The sequence below is a fragment of the Antedon mediterranea genome, chromosome 9 (assembly GCF_964355755.1).
Source record: "Antedon mediterranea chromosome 9, ecAntMedi1.1, whole genome shotgun sequence".
Lineage (NCBI taxonomy): Eukaryota > Metazoa > Echinodermata > Crinoidea > Comatulida > Antedonidae > Antedon > Antedon mediterranea.
Genome location: NC_092678.1, coordinates 23,910,577 through 23,934,965, shown reverse-complemented (window position 1 = coordinate 23,934,965; position 24,389 = coordinate 23,910,577). Strand labels below are relative to the sequence as shown.

At 32.6% G+C, this 24,389-nt stretch overlaps 2 protein-coding genes across 2 annotated transcripts; one reads left to right on the top strand and one right to left on the bottom strand.

Annotated features, from left to right (window-relative positions):
* Positions 1 to 4,800: 4,800 nt before the first annotated feature.
* LOC140059417 (transient receptor potential cation channel subfamily V member 5-like) lies at positions 4,801 to 15,442 on the bottom strand. The gene is made up of 15 exons (XM_072105322.1): positions 15,362 to 15,442; positions 14,000 to 14,565; positions 13,341 to 13,590; positions 12,735 to 13,087; positions 11,515 to 11,740; positions 11,241 to 11,356; positions 10,599 to 10,733; positions 9,875 to 9,985; positions 9,357 to 9,508; positions 9,058 to 9,167; positions 8,522 to 8,631; positions 7,694 to 7,855; positions 6,984 to 7,159; positions 6,279 to 6,489; positions 4,801 to 5,596 (listed from the first exon to the last, which is right to left on the bottom strand). Exons 2-15 carry the CDS (start codon positions 14,312 to 14,314, stop codon positions 5,471 to 5,473), a joined length of 2,553 nt encoding a protein of 850 aa, XP_071961423.1. The 5' UTR covers positions 14,315 to 14,565; positions 15,362 to 15,442; the 3' UTR covers positions 4,801 to 5,470.
* A 3,162-nt stretch (positions 15,443 to 18,604) lies between these two features.
* LOC140058341 (uncharacterized) lies at positions 18,605 to 23,677 on the top strand. The gene is made up of 6 exons (XM_072103904.1): positions 18,605 to 18,656; positions 19,447 to 19,828; positions 20,169 to 20,404; positions 20,528 to 20,703; positions 21,138 to 21,325; positions 21,656 to 23,677. Exons 2-6 carry the CDS (start codon positions 19,475 to 19,477, stop codon positions 23,339 to 23,341), a joined length of 2,640 nt encoding a protein of 879 aa, XP_071960005.1. The 5' UTR covers positions 18,605 to 18,656; positions 19,447 to 19,474; the 3' UTR covers positions 23,342 to 23,677.
* The last annotated feature ends 712 nt before the right edge of the window (positions 23,678 to 24,389 follow it).

Here is a 24,389-nt window from a genome sequence, read left to right as displayed (position 1 = left end):
TATTCGATAATTCTGAGAGTATGTGCAAAAAGTGCTATATTTTTGTACTTCTGCGCATATATGTGGGAATATTTTGGCATATATTTATTCAGCATCATCATATCTATTTATATATGAACATATTTCTACATATAATTCAGGGATTTCTTAAAAAATCAGCAAAAATATGCCGATATTTAATCTTCTTTGATTATGCGCAAAAATCGCTTTATTTTTGTACTTCTGCGCATATATGTGGGAATATTTTGGCATATATTTATTCAGCATCACCATATGATGCTATGTACAAAATTTCAGCAAAATCCAAGATGGTCGAAATTTTACGCGGAAAAAATCCCTGGGCTATAGGTCAGGGATTTTTTAGGGGTAAAATTTCGACCATCTCGGATTTTGATGAAATTTGGTACATAGCAGCGTATGACGATGCTCTTTCAATATATGAACATATTTCTGCATATAATTCAGGGATTTCTAAAAAAATTAGTAAAAATATACCGATAATCGATAATTCTGAGAGTATGTGCAAAAAGTGCTATATTTTTGCACTTCCGCGCATATATGTGGGAATATTTTGCATATATTTATTCAGCATAATCATATCTATTTATATATGAACATATTTCTACATATAATTCAGGGATTTCTTAAAAAATCAGCAAAAATATGCCGATATTTAATCTTCTTTGATTATGCGCAAAAATCGCTTTATTTTTGTACTTCTGCGCATATATGTGGGAATCTTTTGGCATATATTTATTCAGCATCACCATATGATGCTATGTAAAAAATTTCAGCAAAATCCAAGATGGTCGAAATTTTACGCGGAAAAAATCCCTGGGCTATAGGTCAGGGATTTTTTAGGGGTAAAATTTCGACCATCTCGGATTTTGATGAAATTTGGTACATAGCAGCGTATGACGATGCTCTTTCAATATATGAACATATTTCTGCATATAATTCAGGGACTTCTAAAAAAATTAGTAAAAATATACCGATATTCGATAATTCTGAGAGTATGTGCAAAAAGTGCTATATTTTTGCACTTCTGCGCATATATGTGGGAATATTTTGGCATATATTTATTCAGCATAATCATATCTATTTATATATGAACATATTTCTACATATAATTCAGGGATTTCTTAAAAAATCAGCAAAAATATGCCGATATTTAAACTTCTTTGATTATGCGCAAAAATCGCTTTATTTTTGTACTTCTGCGCATATATGTGGGAATATTTTTGCATATATTTATTCAGCATCACCATATGATGCTATGTAAAAAATTTCAGCAAAATCCAAGATGGTCGAAATTTTACGCGGAAAAAATCCCTGGGCTATAGGTCAGGGATTTTTTAGGGGTAAAATTTCGACCATCTCGGATTTTGATGAAATTTGGTACATAGCAGCGTATGACGATGCTCTTTCAATATATGAACATATTTCTGCATATAATTCAGGGATTTCTAAAAAAATTAGTAAAAATATACCGATAATCGATAATTCTGAGAGTATGTGCAAAAAGTGCTATATTTTTGCACTTCCGCGCATATATGTGGGAATATTTTGCATATATTTATTCAGCATAATCATATCTATTTATATATGAACATATTTCTACATATAATTCAGGGATTTCTTAAAAAATCAGCAAAAATATGCCGATATTTAATCTTCTTTGATTATGCGCAAAAATCGCTTTATTTTTGTACTTCTGCGCATATATGTGGGAATATTTTGGCATATATTTATTCAGCATCATCATATCTATTTATATATGAACATATTTCTACATATAATTTAGGGATTTCTTAAAAAATCAGCAAAAAGATGCCGATATTTAATCTTCTTTGATTATGCGCAAAAATCGCTTTATTTTTGTACTTCTGCGCATATATGTGAGAATATTTTTGCATATATTTATTCAGCATCACCATATGATGCTATGTAAAAAATTTCAGCAAAATCCAAGATGGTCGAAATTTTACGCGGAAAAAATCCCTGGGCTATAAGCTCAGGGATTTTTTAGGGGTAAAATTTCGACCATCTCGGATTTTGATAAAATTTGGTACATAGCAGCGTATGACGATGCTCTTTCAATATATGAACATATTTCTGCATATAATTCAGGGATTTCTAAAAAAATTAGTAAAAATATACCGATATTCGATAATTCTGAGAGTATGTGCAAAAAGTGCTATATTTTTGCACTTCCGCGCATATATGTGGGAATATTTTGCATATATTTATTCAGCATCATCATATCTATTTATATATGAACATATTTCTACATATAATTCAGGGATTTCTTAAAAAATCAGCAAAAATATGCCGATATTTAATCTTCTTTGATTATGCGCAAAAATCGCTTTATTTTTGTACTTCTGCGCATATATGTGGGAATATTTTTGCATATATTTATTCAGCATCACCATATGATGCTATGTAAAAAATTTCAGCAAAATCCAAGATGGTCGAAATTTTACGCGGAAAAAATCCCTGGGCTATATAGGTCAGGGATTTTTTAGGGGTAAAATTTCGACCATCTCGGATTTTGATGAAATTTGGTACATAGCAGCGTATGACGATGCTCTTTCAATATATGAACATATTTCTGCATATAATTCAGGGATTTCTAAAAAAATTAGTAAAAATATACCGATAATCGATAATTCTGAGAGTATGTGCAAAAAGTGCTATATTTTTGCACTTCCGCGCATATATGTGGGAATATTTTGCATATATTTATTCAGCATAATCATATCTATTTATATATGAACATATTTCTACATATAATTCAGGGATTTCTTAAAAAATCAGCAAAAATATGCCGATATTTAATATTCTTTGATTATGCGCAAAAATCGCTTTATTTTTGTACTTCTGCGCATATATGTGGGAATATTTTTGCATATATTTATTCAGCATCACCATATGATGCTATGTAAAAAATTTCAGCAAAATCCAAGATGGTCGAAATTTTACGCGGAAAAAATCCCTGGGCTATATAGGTCAGGGATTTTTTAGGGGTAAAATTTCGACCATCTCGGATTTTGATGAAATTTGGTACATAGCAGCGTATGACGATGCTCTTTCAATATATGAACATATTTCTGCATATAATTCAGGGATTTCTAAAAAAATTAGTAAAAATATACCGATATTCGATAATTCTGAGAGTATGTGCAAAAAGTGCTATATTTTTGCACTTCTGCGCATATATGTGGGAATATTTTTGCATATATTTATTCAGCATCATCATATCTATTTATATATGAACATATTTCTACATATAATTCAGGGATTTCTGAAAAATTCAGCAAAAATATGCTGATATTTATTCATCTTTGATTATGCGCAAAAATTGCTTTATTTTTGTACTTCTGCGCATATATATGGGAATATTTTTCCATATATTTATTCAGCATCACTATATGATGCTATGTACAAAATTTCAGCAAAATCCAAGATGGATCCCTGGGCTTTTTTAGGTGTAAAATTTCGACCATCTCGGATTTTGATGAAATTTGGTACATAGCAGCGTATGAGGATGCTCTTTCAATATATGAACATATTTCTGCTTATAATTCAGGGATTTCTAAAAAAATCAGCAAAAATATGCCGATATTCGATAATTCTGAGAGTATGTGCATGGTATGTGCAAAAAGTGCTATATTTTTGCATTTCTGCGCATATAATGTGGGAATATTTTTGCATATATTTATTCAGCATCATCATATCTATATGAACATATTTCTACATATAATTCAGGGATTTCTTAAGTTTCAGCAAAATTATGCTGATATTTATTCATCTTTGATTATGCGCAAAAATTGCTTTATTTTTGCACTTCTGCGCATATATGTGGGAATATTTTTGCATATATTTATTCAGCATCATCATATCTATTTATATATGAACATATTTCTACATATAATTCAGGGATTTCTGAAAAACTCAGCAAAAATATGCTGATATTTATTCATCTTTGATTATGCGCAAAAATTGCTTTATTTTTGCACTTCTGCGCATATATATGGGAATATTTTTCCATATATTTATTCAGCATCACCATATGATGCTATGTACAAAATTTCAACAAAATCCAAGATGGTCGAAATTTTACGCGGAAAAAATCCCTGGGATTTTTTAGGGGTAAAATTTCGACCATCTCGGATTTTGATGACATTTGGTACATAGCAGCGTATGACGATGCTCTTTCAATATATGAACATATTTCTGCATATAATTCAGGAATTTCTAAAAAAAATTAGCAAAAATATACCGATATTCGATAATTCTGAGAGTATGTGCAAAAAGTGCTATATTTTTGCACTTCTGCGCATATATGTGGGATTATTTTGGCATATATTTATTCAGCATCATCATATCTATTTATATATGAACATATTTCTACATATAATTCAGGGATTTCTTTAAAAATCAGCAAAAATATTTTTATCTTCTTTGATTATGCGCAAAAATCGCTTTATTTTTTAACTTCTGCGCATATATGTGGGGATATTTTTGCATATATTTATTCAGCATCATCATATCTATATGAACATATTTCTACATATAATTCAGGGATTTCTTAAGTTTCAGCAAAAATATGCTGATATTTATTCATCTTTGATTATGCGCAAAAATTGCTTTATTTTTGCACTTCTGCGCATATATGTAGGAATATTTTTGCATATATTTATTCAGCATCATCATATCTATTTATATATGAACATATTTCTACATATAATTCAGGGATTTCTTAAAAATTCAGCAAAAATATGCTGATATTTATTCATCTTTGATTATGCGCAAAAATTGCTTTATTTTTGCACTTCTGCGCATATATATGGGAATATTTTTCCATATATTTATTCAGCATCACCATATGATGCTATGTACAAAATTTCAGCAAAATCCAAGATGGATCCCTGGGATTTTTTAGGTGTAAAATTTCGACCATCTCGGATTTTGATGAAATTTGGTACATAGCAGCGTATGAGGATGCTCTTTCAATATATGAACATATTTCTGCTTATAATTCAGGGATTTCTAAAAAAATCAGCAAAAATATGCCGATATTCGATAATTCTGAGAGTATGTGCATGGTATGTGCAAAAAGTGCTATATTTTTGCATTTCTGCCCATATATGTGGGAATATTTTTGCATATATTTATTCAGCATCATGATATCTATATGAACATATTTCTACATATAATTCAGGGATTTCTTAAAATATCAGCAAAAATATGCCGATATTTAATCTTCTTTGATTATGCGCAAAAATCGCTTTATTTTTGTACTTCTGCGCATATATGTGGGAATATTTTTGCAACAAAAATCCCTGTTGCCCAGGAATTTTTTCAAAATGAAATTTTCTACAGTACATATAACTGTTTTCTAAAAAATTTGTTGTTGTAGAGCGACCGCTGTAAACTGATTAGTATTGTAGCTATTAAATGGTGTTCAGCTTGCTACATTTGGTAAACTATTCTCTATTTTTTGTACTACCTCTCTGTTTACACTTTCCTTTTTAGTCAATTTCATTTCATTACTACTTTTACTTTTGTTTTTTGCTGCCTTCATAGATTTCTGAAAAAAAAAAGATTATTTTTTAGGATACTAAATACATAAAAATACCCCGGTACTGCAGTAAACAGATAACGCATGAATGAGGTGTAGATTACATTACAGCACATCCTACCAAGTCAAGATGTTTTATTTTAAGTGTAATAGTAGTCATGAGCTGTTATTTTTTAGGAATTTTGTATCAATACTCTTCTTCTTCATAACAGATATCAATATCAACATGAATGCCTTCATTTTAAAGGTTCTCGCTTGCCTCCTAAACTATCGTCCTTTTGATGTTCGACATGATTCCATCAAATGTTTCCTAAAAAAATATTTTTCTCAGATGTTAAATAAAACTAAATCAAATTTTAATTTCTAAACCCATTTTTTTTCTATTATACATTTTATTATTTAGCTAATTATGAATTAATTATATAAAATTTATATTGTTATGAGGGTTCCTAATTATCAGCTTCAGATGGATGATTCAAGAAATGTTATTTGTCCACTTGAAAATGGAAATTTGCTTGGTATAATTAATACAATAAAACAACAAAGAAAAATAAATCCAATTGCAATAGGCAATGTTAAAATACTATTTATAGGCCTATGTTAAAAATAGACCACCTTCATAAATAAAATAAATAAATAATTAATAAATATCTTCAGAAAATCTCTGAATATGTTTATAAATTATACCTACCATCCAATTTTGTTGAGCTTGACTACAGTTCTTTTTCTTTTCTGGGTCAGATCGTTTTAGAAACATGAGAGCTCTAAAGGTTTCTTCCTTCTCTTCTTCTTCTACCTCACAATTCTGACCCGTCACTGACTCCTGTTCTGTGTCATTTGACGGTGCATGATAGTTGCTCCGTGAATACAATGTAGACAAACTCATAAGATTTGTTCTAGAACTGAAAAAAGGTAAAAAAAAAGTAATATATAATTTAACTGTATATGATTTACAGAATATAACCAATTACAAGATGGAAACTATAGGCACTTACAAATTAGGTATCATTTTGATCCTTAAGAAAGTGGAGTAGAAACAGGCATGAGTTAAATTGGTACAAGCTTAGAATTGAACCCTGGACCCTGGCAGTACAACACACAACATCATTTTTGGTACAGTATGGTGTGTTTTTCTATTTCTCTCCTTTTCTACCTGCTTATAACTTTGTGTTCATTTATTTTGTATCTAAACAGTTATTTTTTGTAGTAAGTATTCAGCTTTGACAACAAAATGAAACTTGTGTTGTTTATAGATTTTAATGTTACACTTTCGGCATTCTATATTCTTATTCACACTAAGTATTTAATGCACAACAGCCATTACAAAATGACTTTTGAAGTGGCTAGGTATAATTGTCGATAAATAAAAAGATAAAATGAAGAAAAAGAAGTTTACCTAGATGCATCCTGGTCCTCGTAGAAGCTCGCACAAGAACCAACACGCGATGAACTCTTCTTAATAACCTTCTTTTGTTTACGCCTTACTGTAATCTCAGTGGAATATTTTAATCGCATCTGGGCTAAGTCTTTCTTAGAAATGGCTCTTTCTACATTTAAAATTATGATTGCTAACTGTAAAACAAACAATTAAGAAAAATAATGTTATCACTTATGGGCCAGAGTGACAATCAGTATGTTTAGTCATATTAAGCTCTGTCTAAACTATCAAACTTTATGTGACAAAAAATGATAATGTTCCCATAATTATATGAACATGATGATGTCATATCACTACCATATGTGGCCAAATCATTACCATATTTTAGGGCACATCACACTTTTTTTGACAAACTAGTTTGATAGTGTAGACAGAGCTTTAGACAAGTTTCAGAAAATTTCAGTTGGTAGTCACATACTTTTTTAACAAAGCACTTTCTTAAGATGATTTTGGTCGGTACATTACCACAAAGTTTGATTAACTCCTTGACTTGGTAAAAACAAGTTAGGTGACAATACAATTCATTTCAGTTCGCACTGACACATTGTCACAGTGTAACTTTTATATAAGCTAGATTTTATTTTTGATTGATTTTGATAAATTAAATTATGTCAGACAAATATAGATGGGGTAACTAAATTGATATTCAACATTTGTAGATTATGTACCTGTCTTCTCCACTCCCTCTTTGCCTTTTGTTCGATTTTTGTGTAAGTGCGACCCATCATCGCTATTAACATATTAAGCAACAAGATTGGTAGATAAATAGCAAATAATACAAAGACAATTCTTGATAAAAGCCAATGCTCTGTTTTGTCAAACAAATCATCCTAAAAATATAAAAGTATTTCAAAATAATTATCATTTTGCTATTTAGTCTTTAAAAAGTATGTACTTATATACAGTTAAATCTCCCAATACCGAACACCCTTGTATTGGGCTGACCTAAACAAAAAGTTTTCTGGGAAGTCTAGTATTCAGAATGTGTTTTTAATGGTATAAATTAATTTGGATTTAAAAAAGTCTGGTTTGGGAGTCTTTCTGTTTTCAGAGAGTCGACTGCACTACTATCTACTAGGGAAAGACCTACAGCTTTAGGTTAACAGTGCTAATGACATAGCCCCACAAAGTTACGTTGATTTCTTACATTTTTATAGAACAGTATGACAACATTAAATAGTGTTACACCACAAAAGTGTTTCACATTCTTTTTCCTCTCTTCTATGGGCTGACTTTCGGATATCAACGACTGGCTAGCTATACTTAGTGGTGTAACGGCTATGAGCTCTCACTGGCTAAACCCAGGGTACCACCAAACTTATTGGGGCTGCTGAACATGGCCCGAAGGAATAAAAAGGCATTCAAATAAGTCAAAGAAAGCTAAAAACGCCTGAGGCGTCCAGCGTTGGAGGCCCACTCAGCGTACCTACACCAGGGGTCTCAGGGATAAGTATTATGTATCTACTACAACACTTAGAAAAAATGGTATTACTTACAGAAAAGTCACCTAAGGTCATTTTAAACACAGACATTACAGAGCCATGAGCTGTGGCAAAGGTGTCATCTGTTGCCTCGTGGTCTGTCTCTTTGTACATATAGAAAAACACTAAAAAAGACAATATATTAAACATTAGGAGACAAGCATGTTTAGTTTTAGTGGCAAAATAAAGTTTAGATTTGTGTACACCTCAATTAGTGGCGTGGGATATCTTTGGATATCTATGTGATATTACTAACAAGTGTGCGAGTGAGTGGCCGAGCGGTTACGACAGTGGAACCGTATTTACGTAGCCATAACATCGGCAAGGTTTCGAGTCTTCTCGATAAGGACTCGGATAAGGACTATAAACCAGTGTATACATCTAGCTCAGTGTACTTTAAAGGTACATCTTTCGAAATGAGTAGGGGTTACCCCGGTGTATTATCATAACATGTGCCCTCTTGGAGACCAGTCTGAAGAGGTCACCCAGTATAAATAACAAACTAAAACAATAACTATAAATCAAATTAAAATTAAAACATTATTATTTACCTTGTGAAAACATAAAAATAAAAATTGTATAGATAATTGAGAAGCGAAGCAGATCACCCATTAACATTTCATAAATCATGTGAATAAATGGTCCCAGTCTCTTCATTGCTCTGAAAGACATAACCAGTATTATATATTTCAAGGTAAATTTACTGCATATGCATTTTCTTTCAGGCTTAAGGTATCCTTGCACTCCGTTAACTTGTGCTTTTACAAAAACGAAATTTGTCATCTATACAAAATCGAAGCTAAATGAAATTCTTTCAAGAAAACAATTAAATTGTCAAATTTTGACTCACCTATAAAAGAATAATATATAACACCAGGAAAATGGAAGAAGTATTGAAAGAAATGTTTCTTCTACATTTTTTAGGCGACACAATCTAAATGGTACGCAGAGGTAGAGCATGATGATGGATATTAAAAACGCTGACTTTGCTGGCATCATATACTGAAAACAAAAATATAATTCATTGGTTTAATGAAAATCAGAAAAAATAAAAATAAACAGAGGAAAGAAGAAAACTGAAAGATAGAGAAAATATTAATTAAAAATGGAAAAAATTTATAAAAATGTAAATACTATTTGTACATCATTGAGTTGAGTACAGTTTTCTTTTAAATTGATTAATTTACGTAATTTTATTTTCTATGGACCAGAGATTAAGAAATAAAAGATTGAATGAATGAATTACTACTATTACATAAATCAATTACCAAATTAAACAGGCTACCAATCAGAATATATTATCTTAATTGGTTTATTTCTTTACCATGTCTTTCTACTAGACCTAGTATAGTTATTATACAATCTTACCAGACTCTTGAGGTATGACTTGATGGATCCACGTGAGATAATTTCTCTAATCTCAATAACTGTTTTTGCAACACAGCCAATTAAAACACAAATCTCTGCTACCCATCTTACCTGTGTTAAAGACAACAATGATAACCTAATAAATAATCACACACATAAATCCAGTAATACAATTTATTATTACACTGAAAACCCTCTTAAGATCACACCTCTATTAAGCTCTGTCTACACTATCAAACTTTATGTGACAAAAAAATTTTATATATAGACATGATGATATCATCACTACCATATGTAAGCATATATCACGATCATTGGGCATATCATACTTTTTTTTCAAACTCGTTTGATAGTGAAGACAGAGCTTAAAGGTAGATAGCTGTAGCCGATGGTTGAGATGCTTGCCTTCCAATCCCAAAGGCCGGTGTTCAATCCTGACCTACAGGGCCAGGGTTGTACCTTACTCACAACTCTTTCAACTCAATTCCCTAAGCTTTCAATGGGATTTAGTTTTTAAGAACGATAAATTATAAAAATATCTGGCCATCTTGTAATTGGCGAGTTGCTCAATGTTGGATGTTATGAAAAAAAGGAGAGACTTTCAATTGAAACACTAATAAGGGGTATTAAATGTTTTAATACTATAGCAGATACTTTGTTGGGTACTGAAAGTGTGCCTGTAGGTGTTCTACTGTTTAATAGAAAGTGTTGAGAATATAATTACCATGCATATATTGAATCTTGCTAAGCCCCCATCAGGGTCTGACGACATGAGGTCTCCTTTTGGACGTAGATACACAGCAATTGAAAGAAGACATAAATGCAGCAACGCCCAAACAAACTTGAAATAGAATTTGTTCTGAAATGAAAATATAAATCATTACTTATGAGACAAAAAAAAATAACATGTAAGGTAAAACACAAGCGACCATTAACTATTAATATACAAATTTGGTACTATAGTATTATAAAAAACACTATTTACAATTACATTCCAATAATTAATACCAATCTTTAGAATGATTAAATTCACTGACATGCAAGCCTTCGCTTTTAACAACGCATGAAGCAACTATACGCAGCAGAATTACTTTTTGACAACTGCATCCCTATTCTTCCTTTATAACTACATCAGTACAATTTAGTCATCAAAGGAACACATAACATTTAGTATAGTCTCAACAAACAATGAAAGTATTATAAAATAAGATAGCTCCTAAACCGTGCATGTCTAGCTAACCCGTGCATATGTCTAACTAACCCTTGCTTATGTCTAGCTAACCCGTGCATATGTCTAACTAACCCGTGCATATGTCTAACTAACCCGTGCATATGTCTAACTAACCCGTGCATATGTCTAACTAACCCGTGCGTATGTCTTCCATTTTTCCATCAGTAGTGTGTTGATAATTTCCCCATCCAACATTTCAAGATGTTCCTGTGTTTCTCCTCGAACAATAATCCGGAGAGCTGAATTTTCATCTGGAAATAAAGAAAAAAATTAAATGAATTAAACCTCATATGAAATAATCATAATATTATCAAGATGTTTGTGTTCAGAAAAGTATTTTTCAATAATTAGACGTAGTATGGATTACGAAAGGTGAGTATTAGGGATAAGCATTCAATAAGATACTCACTTGTTTCTCCATTTTTCCCAATCGTATCAATTAACGAAAGCGGGTAAGCAGCATAGGTAATATTTCCAAAAGACCACTGTGGTACGCTTGCAAGGTCTAGCAGGTTAGAAAACAATTGGCTACGGCCTAACTGAAAGGACAGCTCCATTGGTGTAAGGCCCGCTTTGTTTCTTATTTCATAATTGGCAGGCATCTTATTGTGGCTAGCTACGTAATTGAACATATGCTGTGAAATAATGAAATGAATGAAGAAAGATGATTATGATAGAAAATGATAACAATTATGATTATGACAATGATAGATGATGTGGATAATGATGACAATGGTTATGATTAGAACGAAGATGATGATCAGTGGCGTATCATCTATGAGCAGGGCTCAGTAAAAAGATATTAAACCAGGGGTCTATTTCCCCTACAGTATGTTAAACCACTGATGATGATATAAATGATGCTGATGACTGATGATACTGCTAATAAAGATGATGATAATACTGTTAATAAAGATGATGATGATACTGTTAATAAAGATGATGATGATGAACATACTTTAATAAAGATTATGATACTGTTAATAAAGATGATGATGATGATGATGATGATGATACTGTTAATAAGATGATGATGATGATGATGATGATGATGATGGTGATGATGATGATAATGTTAATGTTAATAAAGATGATGATGATGATGAACATACTTTACTAAAGATGATCGTACTGTTAATAAAGATAATGATACTGTTAATAAAGATGATGATGATAATACTGTTAATAAAGATGATGATAATGATACTGTTAATAAAGATGATGATACTGTTACTAAAGATGATGATGACGATGATACTGTTAATGAAGATTATGATGATGATACTGTTAATAAAGATGATGATGATAATGATACTGTTAATAAAGATGATGATAATGATACTGTTAATAAAGATGATGATGATGGAACTGTTAATAAAGATGATGATGATGATGATACTGTTAATAAAGATGATGATGATGATACTGTTAATAAAGATGATGATAATGATACTGTTAATGATGATGATGATACTGTTAATGATGATGATGATACTGTTAATAAAGATGATGATGATGATACTGGTAATAAAGATGATGATGGTACTAACAATGATAAATATAATGACCATCACATTCAAAAACTCATCACATACAATAATTAACTACAATGATATATAACCTGCTTACCACTTGGTTGTGAATAACAATCATGTGAAGAACAGTATTGCCAAAATTATCCTGATCATTTGGATCAACTTCTCCGCTGGATTTCCCAGAAACACTTGCGTTCAGGATAATATCGTAAATCTCTGTGCTACCAACACTAGCTGCAAATGCAAGTGGATACTCGCCAAAATACGTCTCCCCTTCAAATTTACTCGTTTTTAGATTCTTCTCCACCATTGCTTTGTCTTTGAGGTCTTTTGGGCAGAAGAATCTTCCTGTCGCACGTTGGTTGATGGGAACGAAGTATGTGTGAATAAGCAAGTTGACTGATTCAATATCATTGTTGATAATAGCCATATGCAGCATACCTTCTCCTGTAATAGTGAAAATAAATTGAGGTTTGTGATACCAATGATAATATTAATTATTATGATGATGCTAATGATATTGATAAATATATTGATAATGATATGATGATGATATGCGTGCATACTGCAGAAATAATGTACTAAATGGTATTTATATAGAGGAACATACTATATTAAATAATTCATCAACTATTTTATTCTATAGAAGATTTAATTCTATAGAATATTATTTATTATTGAAGAATATTAAATTAAATACCATAATATTCAGGTCCTTCATAAATGTCCAGGGCCATTTGTGGGTAACATTCCATGATTGTGTGCGCCAATGCTCTGTGATGTTCTGTGTTGTTGAGAAAACACAAATGTAGAATTGTTTCTCCAACTTCACCTCGTCTGTTGAGATCCCAGCAAACTTGATGTTGCTCAAATTTATCAAAGCTAACTATTGTTTCATGACGTTCCAGATTTCTTATCAACTCTTCTGATGACATTTGGACTTTGTTAACCTGTTTTACAAAGATATAACAATGATTTTGCATTTAATTATTAAAATAGAAAAATAATAGTATTTATAAGATGATAATAGTAGAAGCGGTTGCGGATCCAGGATTATGAAATAAGAACTTATGTCCTATCTTTTGCATTGACATTTTTTATGGACCTGGATCTGCCTATAAGAAGATTTTAATAGTTTTGAATGAAAAAGTGTATTGGTACATTAACAATTATTCCTAATTAATTTATTCATTAAAAATTAAAACACCAAAAGTGTGACCAACTGCATCTTTTTAATGTTGAAGGACAGTTATATGTTTAATCAGGGAGATGTGTTTAAATAGAACATTTACATTAAACATTATTACATTAAATTGTTTCACAAATAATAAATGAAGTGAATTTAAAAAATAATCTTACCTTCTTTACAGCTAAATAATTATTTTCAAACATATATTTTGCATATTCAAGTTTGGTCAATTCTTTGCCATCACCATCTCTGTATAGATACTCCTGTATCTTCTGCTTTATGTATTTCTTCATCTTCTTCCCAGTCGCTCCATGTTTATTGGCTTTTGCCACTAGCGTTCCTTTACCACTGAAGTACACCAGCCGGTACATAGGGTTTTGTTTAAACGTCATATTCTGTCTTGTCCATTCTGTCTCAGGCCCATCTTCTTGGCTGATTCCTAGATACTCAATTTTCTCCAATGTTTTATTACATATATTTCCCATGATTAAATCTGTATGTAATAATCACTTTATATTGTAAAGCTGGAGCTTAGCGGTAATCCTGTCATGCATTTCTAATTCTGTGTATGTAATACACACATGTATTGTTTTTGTACCATACTTTAATTTTGTTCATTTTTATTCTTTGGTATCTTATTTGTTGTGATGACTCATCATCAGAGATTCAGCAATGATATTGATCTTCGATACAATATAACATCCATAAGCAATGATCTTTTCCTGTTTCTTCATTCCTGTATGGAAACAATTTGATTTAAAAAAAAAAATTGTTATCAGTATCCTTAACTAATGGTACTGGTTATATAATATAATTAATATGCATCTTTGTTCATTAAGCTGTCATCATTACCATATCATCATCACCATCAACATCATTAATCACCATCATCATCATCACCATTATCATTACCATCATCATTACCCTCATCATCATCATTACCATCATCACCCTCATCATCATTACAATCATTATCATCATTATCATCATCACCCTCATCATCATTACCATTATTATCATCACCCTCATCATCATTATCACCCTCATCATCATTACCATCATCATCATCATCATCACCTTCATCATTATTACCCTCATCATCATTACGATCAGCATTATCACCCTCATCATCATTATCATCATCATTAATCTTTATCATAATATTCCTCTTATTACCATCATCATATTCACATATCAACATCATTGTTATCATCATCTTGTTATAATCATCATCATCACCACTATGGTTGTCACCATCACCATCATCATTATCATCATCATTAATCTTTATCATAATATTCCTCTTATTACCATCATCATATTCACATATCAACATCATTGTTAACATCATCTTGTTATAATCATCATCATCACCACTATGGTTGTCACTATCACCATTATCATTATCATTATCAACCTTATACTAACCTCCATCAATCATCAGTGACTTCCTAACGCACTTGCAGTAAACTCATTAACGTATACAGTACTATGCACTATTTATTACCATTATACAAAGTGGTTATACTTACAGTAGGCCTATCAGCTGTACTAATGAGTACTAACGTACGTAGGGTCCACAACATACATCTACATGTTATTATGTGATTTGGGCAGTCCTCTCTTACACCTAAAATAACCATAAAATAACACACAGTATAAATATAGCTATTTTTGTAAATACATTTCACTATCTCAATCACACTGACGTTGTACACCACTGAAGACAATAGCGGCTTTGAAAAGATCGCTTGACGTTGCCATAGAAACCTTTTAGATGTTAATGATTTTGTGTTTTTTATGCGTGAATAAGTACATTCTTGTTCTTACAGTCTAACGTCATTAATACACTTAGATATACATAGTTTGCGTGCAGAGATTGTTGATATATCATCGTTTGAATGCGCCTATCTCGTACTTGATGACAATGCAAGTATATTGAAATAATAATAATCAAAAAAGGAACCAATAGTAAACGAAATATATAATATAATAATTAATAATATATTTAATTTTTCCACGGCGAAAGTACGCAATTATATGCCATAATGTAGAATCGCTCACAACATTACAATTATTTTGGGATACGTCCGATCGAGTGTTTATGAAAAATGTAATCATGCCATATTTTATTTTAAAATGCTATAGAGTCTGGTGCTTCTCATTTATTACAGTAGGCCTATTTTTAACATCAAATTCACATTGAGCATAAACTCTACCAAACAAATACGACTTATCTTATCGGTACAGATATTATTGCCCATCCAGGGCCGTAGCCAGGATCTGTCAAGGGGGGGGGGGGGGGGGTTCGGACACTAAGTATTTGGGTCACTGTCCCACTGTCACTGTGTTTCCCTTGTGGCCCGGGCAACAGCCTTAATTAATTTCATACTAAATGTTGTTTCTGCCACTAAATTGAAATTGAGTTCCATTTCATCGTATACCATCCGGACACGGAACTTGATAGGCTTAGTCATAAAGTAGTTACAGAGTTGCTGGGCATTTTATCATTGTTGAATGTTTTGATATTAGCCTAATTGTTAAAACGACCTTCACAACCAAAATATTTCTTTGTAATAAAATCTATTTTAAATGGAACGCTACAAAAATAATCCTCTGCTTTATCAGAGCATGCATACCTAATAACCAGACAAGAACGTGTCTCTTTATTACATTTTACTATCAATCTATTTTCATGTCACGCAATCCATTTTTCAACAATATAGTAGTATAATAACATTTTGATTGAATAGTGAGGGATTAGTTACAGTTTGACTTTGAATAAACCATTGGTAATTTACTGAAAATCCAAAATGAACTTGTGTTATAATACAAAAAAAATTATTCAATCAAAGAAACGCTCTACTTTACACATGAGAAATAGATGTCGGTCGATAAACTTCTGACGACGACTAAAACAACGACAATCAGCTAAATGTTAGTAATTTTATTTCATCTCTGGCTTGTTACATTTTTCATGACACATTACCGGACTTCCCCCTCCTCTCGCAATGAACGACAGTACAGATCCTCCCTATCTAGGCTCGTGTATGTAGCATACTACTACGTTATTCACAAATTACGCACGCATAGCAGTGTTATTAGAACCATCACAGATTACCTCTAATGGATCAATCATTCACACATGATTTAAAAAATTCATCGACAAACGAAATATAGCCTATATTCATTCCTTTTAAATATTAGGCATATTGCCAAGGCTAATAATCGATTTGTCCATAATTATTGCGTTTTGCCGGGGGTTTTCCATAATCTAAGGCCAATTTTTAGGCCAAATCATAATTGTGCGTATAGTGTTGTATTTCCGATGCGTGTAGTACCCTATTTATCTTCATTTCCGTACGTTCGTCGTAAATAGGCCGAATTTCCGTAGTAATTTATAGACGTTCCAAAATTTGAACCGTGTTATACCGGTAACAGAGCAAAGTTTGCTTCTTTCTGCAAATTTCCTATCATTATTTTCTTTGTTTTATTTGGAGTGTGGTTTAAAACAACACTTTTGTAAAGTTTATAGTGGATAAATGAAAATGAATTTTTGGAAAATGTGGTTTTAACATCTGACTTTATTTAGCATTTTTAAATGAATTAAAATTCCAAATTATACAATTTAACCTTTTGCTCAATATAGTTATAGCAACTGCTTCATATTTTTTGTACAACTTTTTAAAATTATTAATTGATAATTAATTTACATTAATTGAGTACAGTTATTAGACTGTATTACCGTACCAAAAGTACCTTAATCGGAGACTTCCCCGTGACGTTTGCATTGAACGAAAAAAAAATTATCATAAATTTACGTGCGAGAGTACTATTTGCGGCCATCTAGGGGTGTCATTTAACAATTTGCTTGCTCAAATACTCAGTGTCTACAGCCCTGGAGTCTTTGGGCAACCCTCTTAAAATAGTCCTGCGACCGCCCCTGATAGCTCTATCTATATTTATTTACAGCAATTTGTTGAGGAAACTAAATATATCAATGTAAATAGGTGGTATTGATACAGTTGAGTAGGCCTAGGTATCGGCTGGTGGTCTAGAAAAAAATAATCGAATGCCATAGGCCTAATGTAAACTACAGTACATGATACCATAGATATTATAGTGTAATATATTAAATTCACTATAATCCTCTATGATGATGATACACTATACTTCATAGCCACACATAAATATTGTAGGTAACCGCAGCGTTCCATTTTTTGATGTACGTCGGAAGGCTATATACTTTATGCATGCTGACTGCCAGTGATCGAAACAATAGGTACGCGGTTGTCTAGCGGTGTTCTTTGTACGATTCGTTCGTGCCCAAGCTCGCGTCAATATCATGTTACATCCTGGGACCAAAAATTCGTATTATTTTTCAGGTGAAAATCGGCAACCAATTCATTTGTTTAACAATAAGGTATGAGTTATTCACGAACGAGTTTACGAATTTTTCAATTTACAAACAACCTTTTGTATTGTGGGGCACGTATTTGGAGGATTTTCAGAGATGAGGGTGTGGTGAGGTATTGTGGATGTCGGGGATAGGGGTTCGCAGTCGGTTAAGGGGGTGGGGGGTCGAACCATAAAAACCCCCCCTGGCTACGGGCCTGCCATCATTTGTTTCGTATCAAGCTGTATTGACAGTAATATCAGAGGTCACATTTACGTAATAATACATCAAGAGATAGAATCGATAGACGCATTGATCCGCGAAGTGTATTGTTTATCGTTTCTATGGGAACAATTTGTATATGTTAGATTAAGGAGGTATTTATTATTGTACTTCCCGTTAAATGTTGCATTTTACTGTACTACTATCAGGTGAGTTTATAAGAAATCTCTATGGATGTATATATGGATATAAATTTAGATAGATTAAATATTTACTTTTTTATTCAATAGGCCTAGGCAGATAAAATACCGGTGTAAACCCGTATTTCTTATTGAACTTCTCGTTAGTGTTATTTACCCAGGTGTAATACACACGCAATATGTACTTTTACTGATTACACACAGATAAATGTTTACTTATTCTTGAATGGATAGACAGTTCAGGCCAGTAAATTTTGGATTATTATAGGCTAATATATTAATATTATTCGATATGGTGAGATTTAGGCCTATGATCACACTCATGTTGTTCTGATTTTACCCTGTCATTAGACAAAAGCGCAGCAGGTGTCAAAATAGCACAATGAAGGTATCATAACAATAACTATTAATACTGTCGACCTATCAAAATACCCACAAGCAGTAGAGACAGACTGGGCAGAGATTTCACTGTTTGTACTTAAATGAGAAATTAAATTGTTCATCAAATTGTTATGCTAAGGCTTCATAAAATCAAATCAAAACACATTGTATGGCTTATATGCTATGCCAAAATGAAACGTCCTGATAATGTAATGCAGTTAAATTGGCCCAACTCGTGATACAATCATGGGAAAGGGTATACTTTGTATACTACTCTCAGTTACATAATAGGTCTATAGTATGTGCGCGTGCAAGTTAAAGGTCGGAAAAGTGTACCCCTCAACAAAAAAAAATGTTGTAACTAAAAGAAACACAGTACTTTCGAAACTGATTTTAATGAATGTTAATTGTCTTTTAGGTTGTAATAGACAAGAAACGGTCACCCGATGGGGTGTTGTGGGTCTTCCAAAAGTACGAGGGTGCTGACATCAGAAATACCACCTCCAGATATTAAAGAAAATAACAAGGCAGGTGAAAACACCGAATATCCAAAAGAAAATAAAACTTTACAAATTGAACAAGTAAATAAGGCTACTCATTCTGAAGATGCTGACGTCACGGGGGATGCGCGCAATGATGGGCGTCAGTTGACACGATATAGCGATGCCTGCAAAGCATTTCCAAGACCTGAACCTCAAATTGTGACCAAGTATGACCTGGATCGATTCTTTTCACCCGAACATAAAGCTATCTATCCTGGCTTTGAGGCAGTGGAACGTCTTGATCAGCATGTGGACAAGGTAACTGATATTTAAACCGTGAAATCATTTTTGTAAAGTAAAATAAAATATCATGATTTATAAAGTATTTCTATTGAGTTCGAGTGAAGAATTGGTTTATAGATTCGTTTCACATTATACCTTTGCTACATACAATCTCAACTTATCTAATAAAACTAAAATATTTGTGATTATAAATCTAATGCACTAAAATCATTTTTTTTTTCTCGGTGCTGTCGTATTGTCGCTTATAAAATATTCAAATCAGATCAAATCGTTCTCCGCCAATCATCTTAAATACGTCTAATATAAATCAGTTTTTGGTGTTCACTAAAAAATAATATTTTACATCATTCTTTAGGCTCCAAAATCACTGAAAAAGAACATTAAAAATTTAGTGGACTACTTGGTGGAGTCCACATCAAGCGAGTATGATAAAGCACGCGTTATAATAAGATGGGTGGCTACCAATATAGCCTATGACGTCGACTTCCTGACAACCAATCAGCACAGAGGATCATCACATCATCAAGACGTCTTGAACCAAGGTTCTGCTGTCTGCGATGGATTTTCAAATCTTGTCTTGGAAATGTGTCGGTGAGTTAAACATGCAGACTTTATGTGTTGTTTTCTTATGTGGGAGGCCTAATTAACTTACAATGTAGCTGGCCTACTTAGCTTACTTTTCTAATAAATGGAATATTTATTTCTAATCTTTAGCTTGTGTGATTTAACATGTGAGAAAATTACCGGAATAGCAAAGGGAGCTGGATACAGGATTGGAAATGACCTCGTGAATGGAGAAAAATCGAAGAAATTTAGACATGCGTGGAATCGCATCAGGATATCAAACACTTGGTTTCTATGTGATGCTACGTGGGCAGCTGGATATGCAGGTAGGTGCTATCCGTCTTTTTTTTTCGAAAAAAAGGTTAGATCAAATAAAGATTTTACACTAACAACTTCCTTTGACCGATGTTTTCGTCACTTTAGCTGGTGACGTCTACCAAGTGATGGACGTTTTAGATGCTGGGTTGTTTGCAGATCCAGAACTGTGTGAGTTGTTATACCCCCTTACCTGAGCCACGGCAATTTAATATAATTTATCAAATGTAACTTATAATTATTTCTACATTTGGTCAGCGAATTGTTGATGATACACTAAAAGTGTCAGGATATGCTATACTATACAGTAGCGCCCATGTGGGACAAAGTTGCGTCTATAAACAAACTGCTGACTGTTTATAATTGTTGTCATTAGACATGATACCGTACGTGTATCGGGTCAACTGCAAGCACTAATCTTGTTACCGTTTGTGTTTTATTGCAGAGAAAATTAATGACAAATATAGATATGTTTTCCAATGGAATGAAGACTACTTTCTGACACCACCAGAAACGTTACGTCATTCTCACAAACCAGACGACAGTGCACTTGCAATGGTTGATGATCCAATAAGTGATGTTCATAAATGGACGAACCAAGCGCTAGTGAAACCGTCATGTTGTTTGTATAAGGTACTTTACTTATTTGCAACGTTTTAGATCTTTCTGTCTGCATGTCCATGCATTGTATTGATATATGTTGCATTTATGAAAGGTCAGTGTTACCTGAAAATTCCTTTTTGGCTTTTTTTTTTTTTTAAATTGTTTTCATTTAGTTTTTTGCATCTCCATGGAGATCGATAGATAGCCACAGCATTGTCATTTTTTTAGTAATTTACTTTTTGATATATTGTACTAATATTGTATTATTATATTGTTATAGGTGTTGTGTGTGAAACCATCGTTAGCTGAAGGCTGCATAAAAGCCAATGAAAATAGGTTAGAGTTAAGTTGACTTTTCAGAGCACACACAAGATGACATACAGGCATACATTAATAGATGAAGCAACAGAACAGCATGTTCAAAACTCGATAGCATTGATTGAAAATGAAAAGAAAGCAACATTGTTGCTACGTCTACCACGTGCTGGATTATATAGGGTCGTATTATTTGGTGAGCCTGTTTGTCTGTCGGACCGTTCGAAAGCAGAGAGTAGAGATATGCTGGTGAGTTTTATAGTACACGCGACTTGTGTCACAGGATCTCAACTATTTCCAGAGTTTACACATTTCCTGGGAACAGTTCCAGCTTTTACCGAAGGAGGATTTAAATCAACTGTAACACATTCTATTATTGAAACATTAGATGGATATACTAAATTTACAATTGATAGACCAGGATGTGAGCCAATCAGATTCAATTTTAGAGACGAAAATGGAAATGATCTTACAGAATATGTATTTGCAGATTCTTACCCAGGAAAGATTGTTTTCAATGTAAGATGTCCTACAATTGGAGAATATTCGTTGATACTGTTTGCAAGGTTAAGTAAAGAACACGTGTCTACGGACCGATATGAAACCGGTGCTACTTATCTGATACTGAATAAGAACGCTACACCGTTACCGCCCTACCTGCCATTCCAACACTGGGGACCAAATGAAAAGTTTGACGCTTTTGAAATATTATTAAACACCACAAAAGGTTCTGAAATAGTATGCAATAAAAATGAAACTTTGTTTGAAATAAGTTATAATAAAGAGGAGGTAAATGTTCTGTATTCTATGAAAACTAAGGAGAATAAAACCGAGAACAAGTTGGTTTACGCTGAAACACATCGACAAGGACAAACCGTTAGATTAAAATTTCGATTTCGTGTTGACGCCATTGGCTTTTATGAATTCAATTTATTTGCGGGAAAACCTGACACAAAAACGAATGATTTTATAGGCCGATGGTTGATAAATGTTGTCAACCCGTATGAAGGCAATATGTTTACTTTTAACAAAAACGTAGCATGGGGGCCTAGTACATCTAAAATGACTGCTAATAATTTACATGTTATATCACCAACTTCTTCTACGATTTATCAGAAAGACGAAAAGCCTGATTTGGTCATAGCTTCAACCAGCAAACGAAGAACAGGAATTATATTCAACTTAAAGAATAGCTCAGGCACTGATATTAACGATTGTGTTGTGGCTGATTCAGTACAACAGAACGATGAGACAATATTATATACATTTAAGTTTCACCTATCTGAGAGTGGGTTTAGTTGTATTGACTTGTTTGGTGCTAGTGGCGATTTCATAGGGAGCTGGTTAGTTGATGCTATTAAACCACACTCATTACCTCTTCCATCAAATGGTAAACGACCATGGGGGCCAGTACAGACATTTTTTGACTATGGCTTTTCTGTTATTCAACCAACGTCATCCATTATGTCCATTTCTTTAGACACAAACACTACACTGACTCTTACAGCTAATGCCCATGGACAGATTCATGGAAGATTAAATTTCCACAACCAAGAGGAAGATATCAAAGACGGGTTTAATATTGCTTATTCCACAGAAGACAATCATAAAAAGATAGTTATAACGTTTACATTAAGCAGCATAGGTTATTATAAGTTTAGCTTATTTATCCGAAACAAAGAAAAAGGTAAGTTTGATTATGGTGGAGGCTGGCTTTTACATTGTATATGAGAAAAATATCAAATAGCAATGTATGGTAAATTTTAATGTTATAAGGTATCAATTTAATAGCCTGGTTTACATTAGCTCGACCGCGTCTGCGCGCACCATTGCAATGCTATATTTATCAAATTCCACACGATACTTTGGGGATTGATGTAAGTCAGTGGGATTACGTATATGAATGAGCCTTCTGTTGTTATCCTACACAATACACACCTAGTGGGAAACCAGGTTTATATAAGTTTGCCCCAGTTCTCCGTTTCTATTAATTTTCTCCAAAAATTGTTTGACAAATTTAATTTGTTGTATATACCGTCATTGAAAGCTGGATTTTATAAGGATAATGCTTGGAAAATTACATTTAATAAAAACTATAAAACTAACAAATATTGCATTTCCAATTTTGTATGTGTTAATTGTGATACTTTGTCAATGTAAACACTTTAGACCGTGTACGTATGGAGATTTCTATGGTAACAATCAGACACAATGATTATCTAGTATCCAGAGTAAAGTACAAATACTATCTTATATCGCACAGAAAGAGCCAATCAGGGTAATCTACAAAGTCACGTGAATAAAATCTCTACTAGTTTTATACTTGAAATACTTATTGGAATCGTTTGGCCGCACTCAACTTGGCCCAGGCGTAACATCAAGTACTGTATCTGACCGCTTAAGGGCATCGTCACTAGATATCCTAAACTTCCGAAAGATCTGCTGAAAGTTAAGTACTTTGTATCAATGTGAAATAATTATTTTATCATTAGAAAGGTTAGACAGCTTTCTCCTTTATACTCCCCACAAAAAGTGGGGATGTTTATATTTGTTATGATTGATAATCAATAAATATTTAATGTTTACAAACTACAGATAAACTAAATCAAAGTACATTAGATACTAAATTACAAAATAAAAAAACCAGTTTAATTACATGAACGACCAAAGTCACATATTCTCAGGGGCGTTTATTGTTCAGGAAGGTTTATAGGGGCGTTTATTCGAGATAGGCGTTTATTCGGAGGAAGCATTTATCTAAGATGGTAACATTTATAAT

Excerpts from the sequence above, each read along its gene's own strand:
- LOC140059417 (XM_072105322.1), bottom strand. The coding sequence starts at position 14,314 with ATGGGAAATATATGTAATAAAACATTGGAGAAAATTGAGTATCTAGGA. Across the intron at positions 9,986-10,598 it reads CAAGATTCAATATATGCATG|GTAAGATGGGTAGCAGAGAT; the intron begins GTAATTATATTC and ends TCTTTAACACAG. Across the intron at positions 9,168-9,356 it reads TATATATTATTCTTTTATAG|AGCAATGAAGAGACTGGGAC; the intron begins GTGAGTCAAAAT and ends TATGTCTTTCAG.
- LOC140058341 (XM_072103904.1), top strand. The coding sequence starts at position 19,475 with ATGGGGTGTTGTGGGTCTTCCAAAAGTACGAGGGTGCTGACATCAGAA. Across the intron at positions 19,829-20,168 it reads TTGATCAGCATGTGGACAAG|GCTCCAAAATCACTGAAAAA; the intron begins GTAACTGATATT and ends ATCATTCTTTAG. Across the intron at positions 20,405-20,527 it reads CTTGTCTTGGAAATGTGTCG|CTTGTGTGATTTAACATGTG; the intron begins GTGAGTTAAACA and ends TCTAATCTTTAG.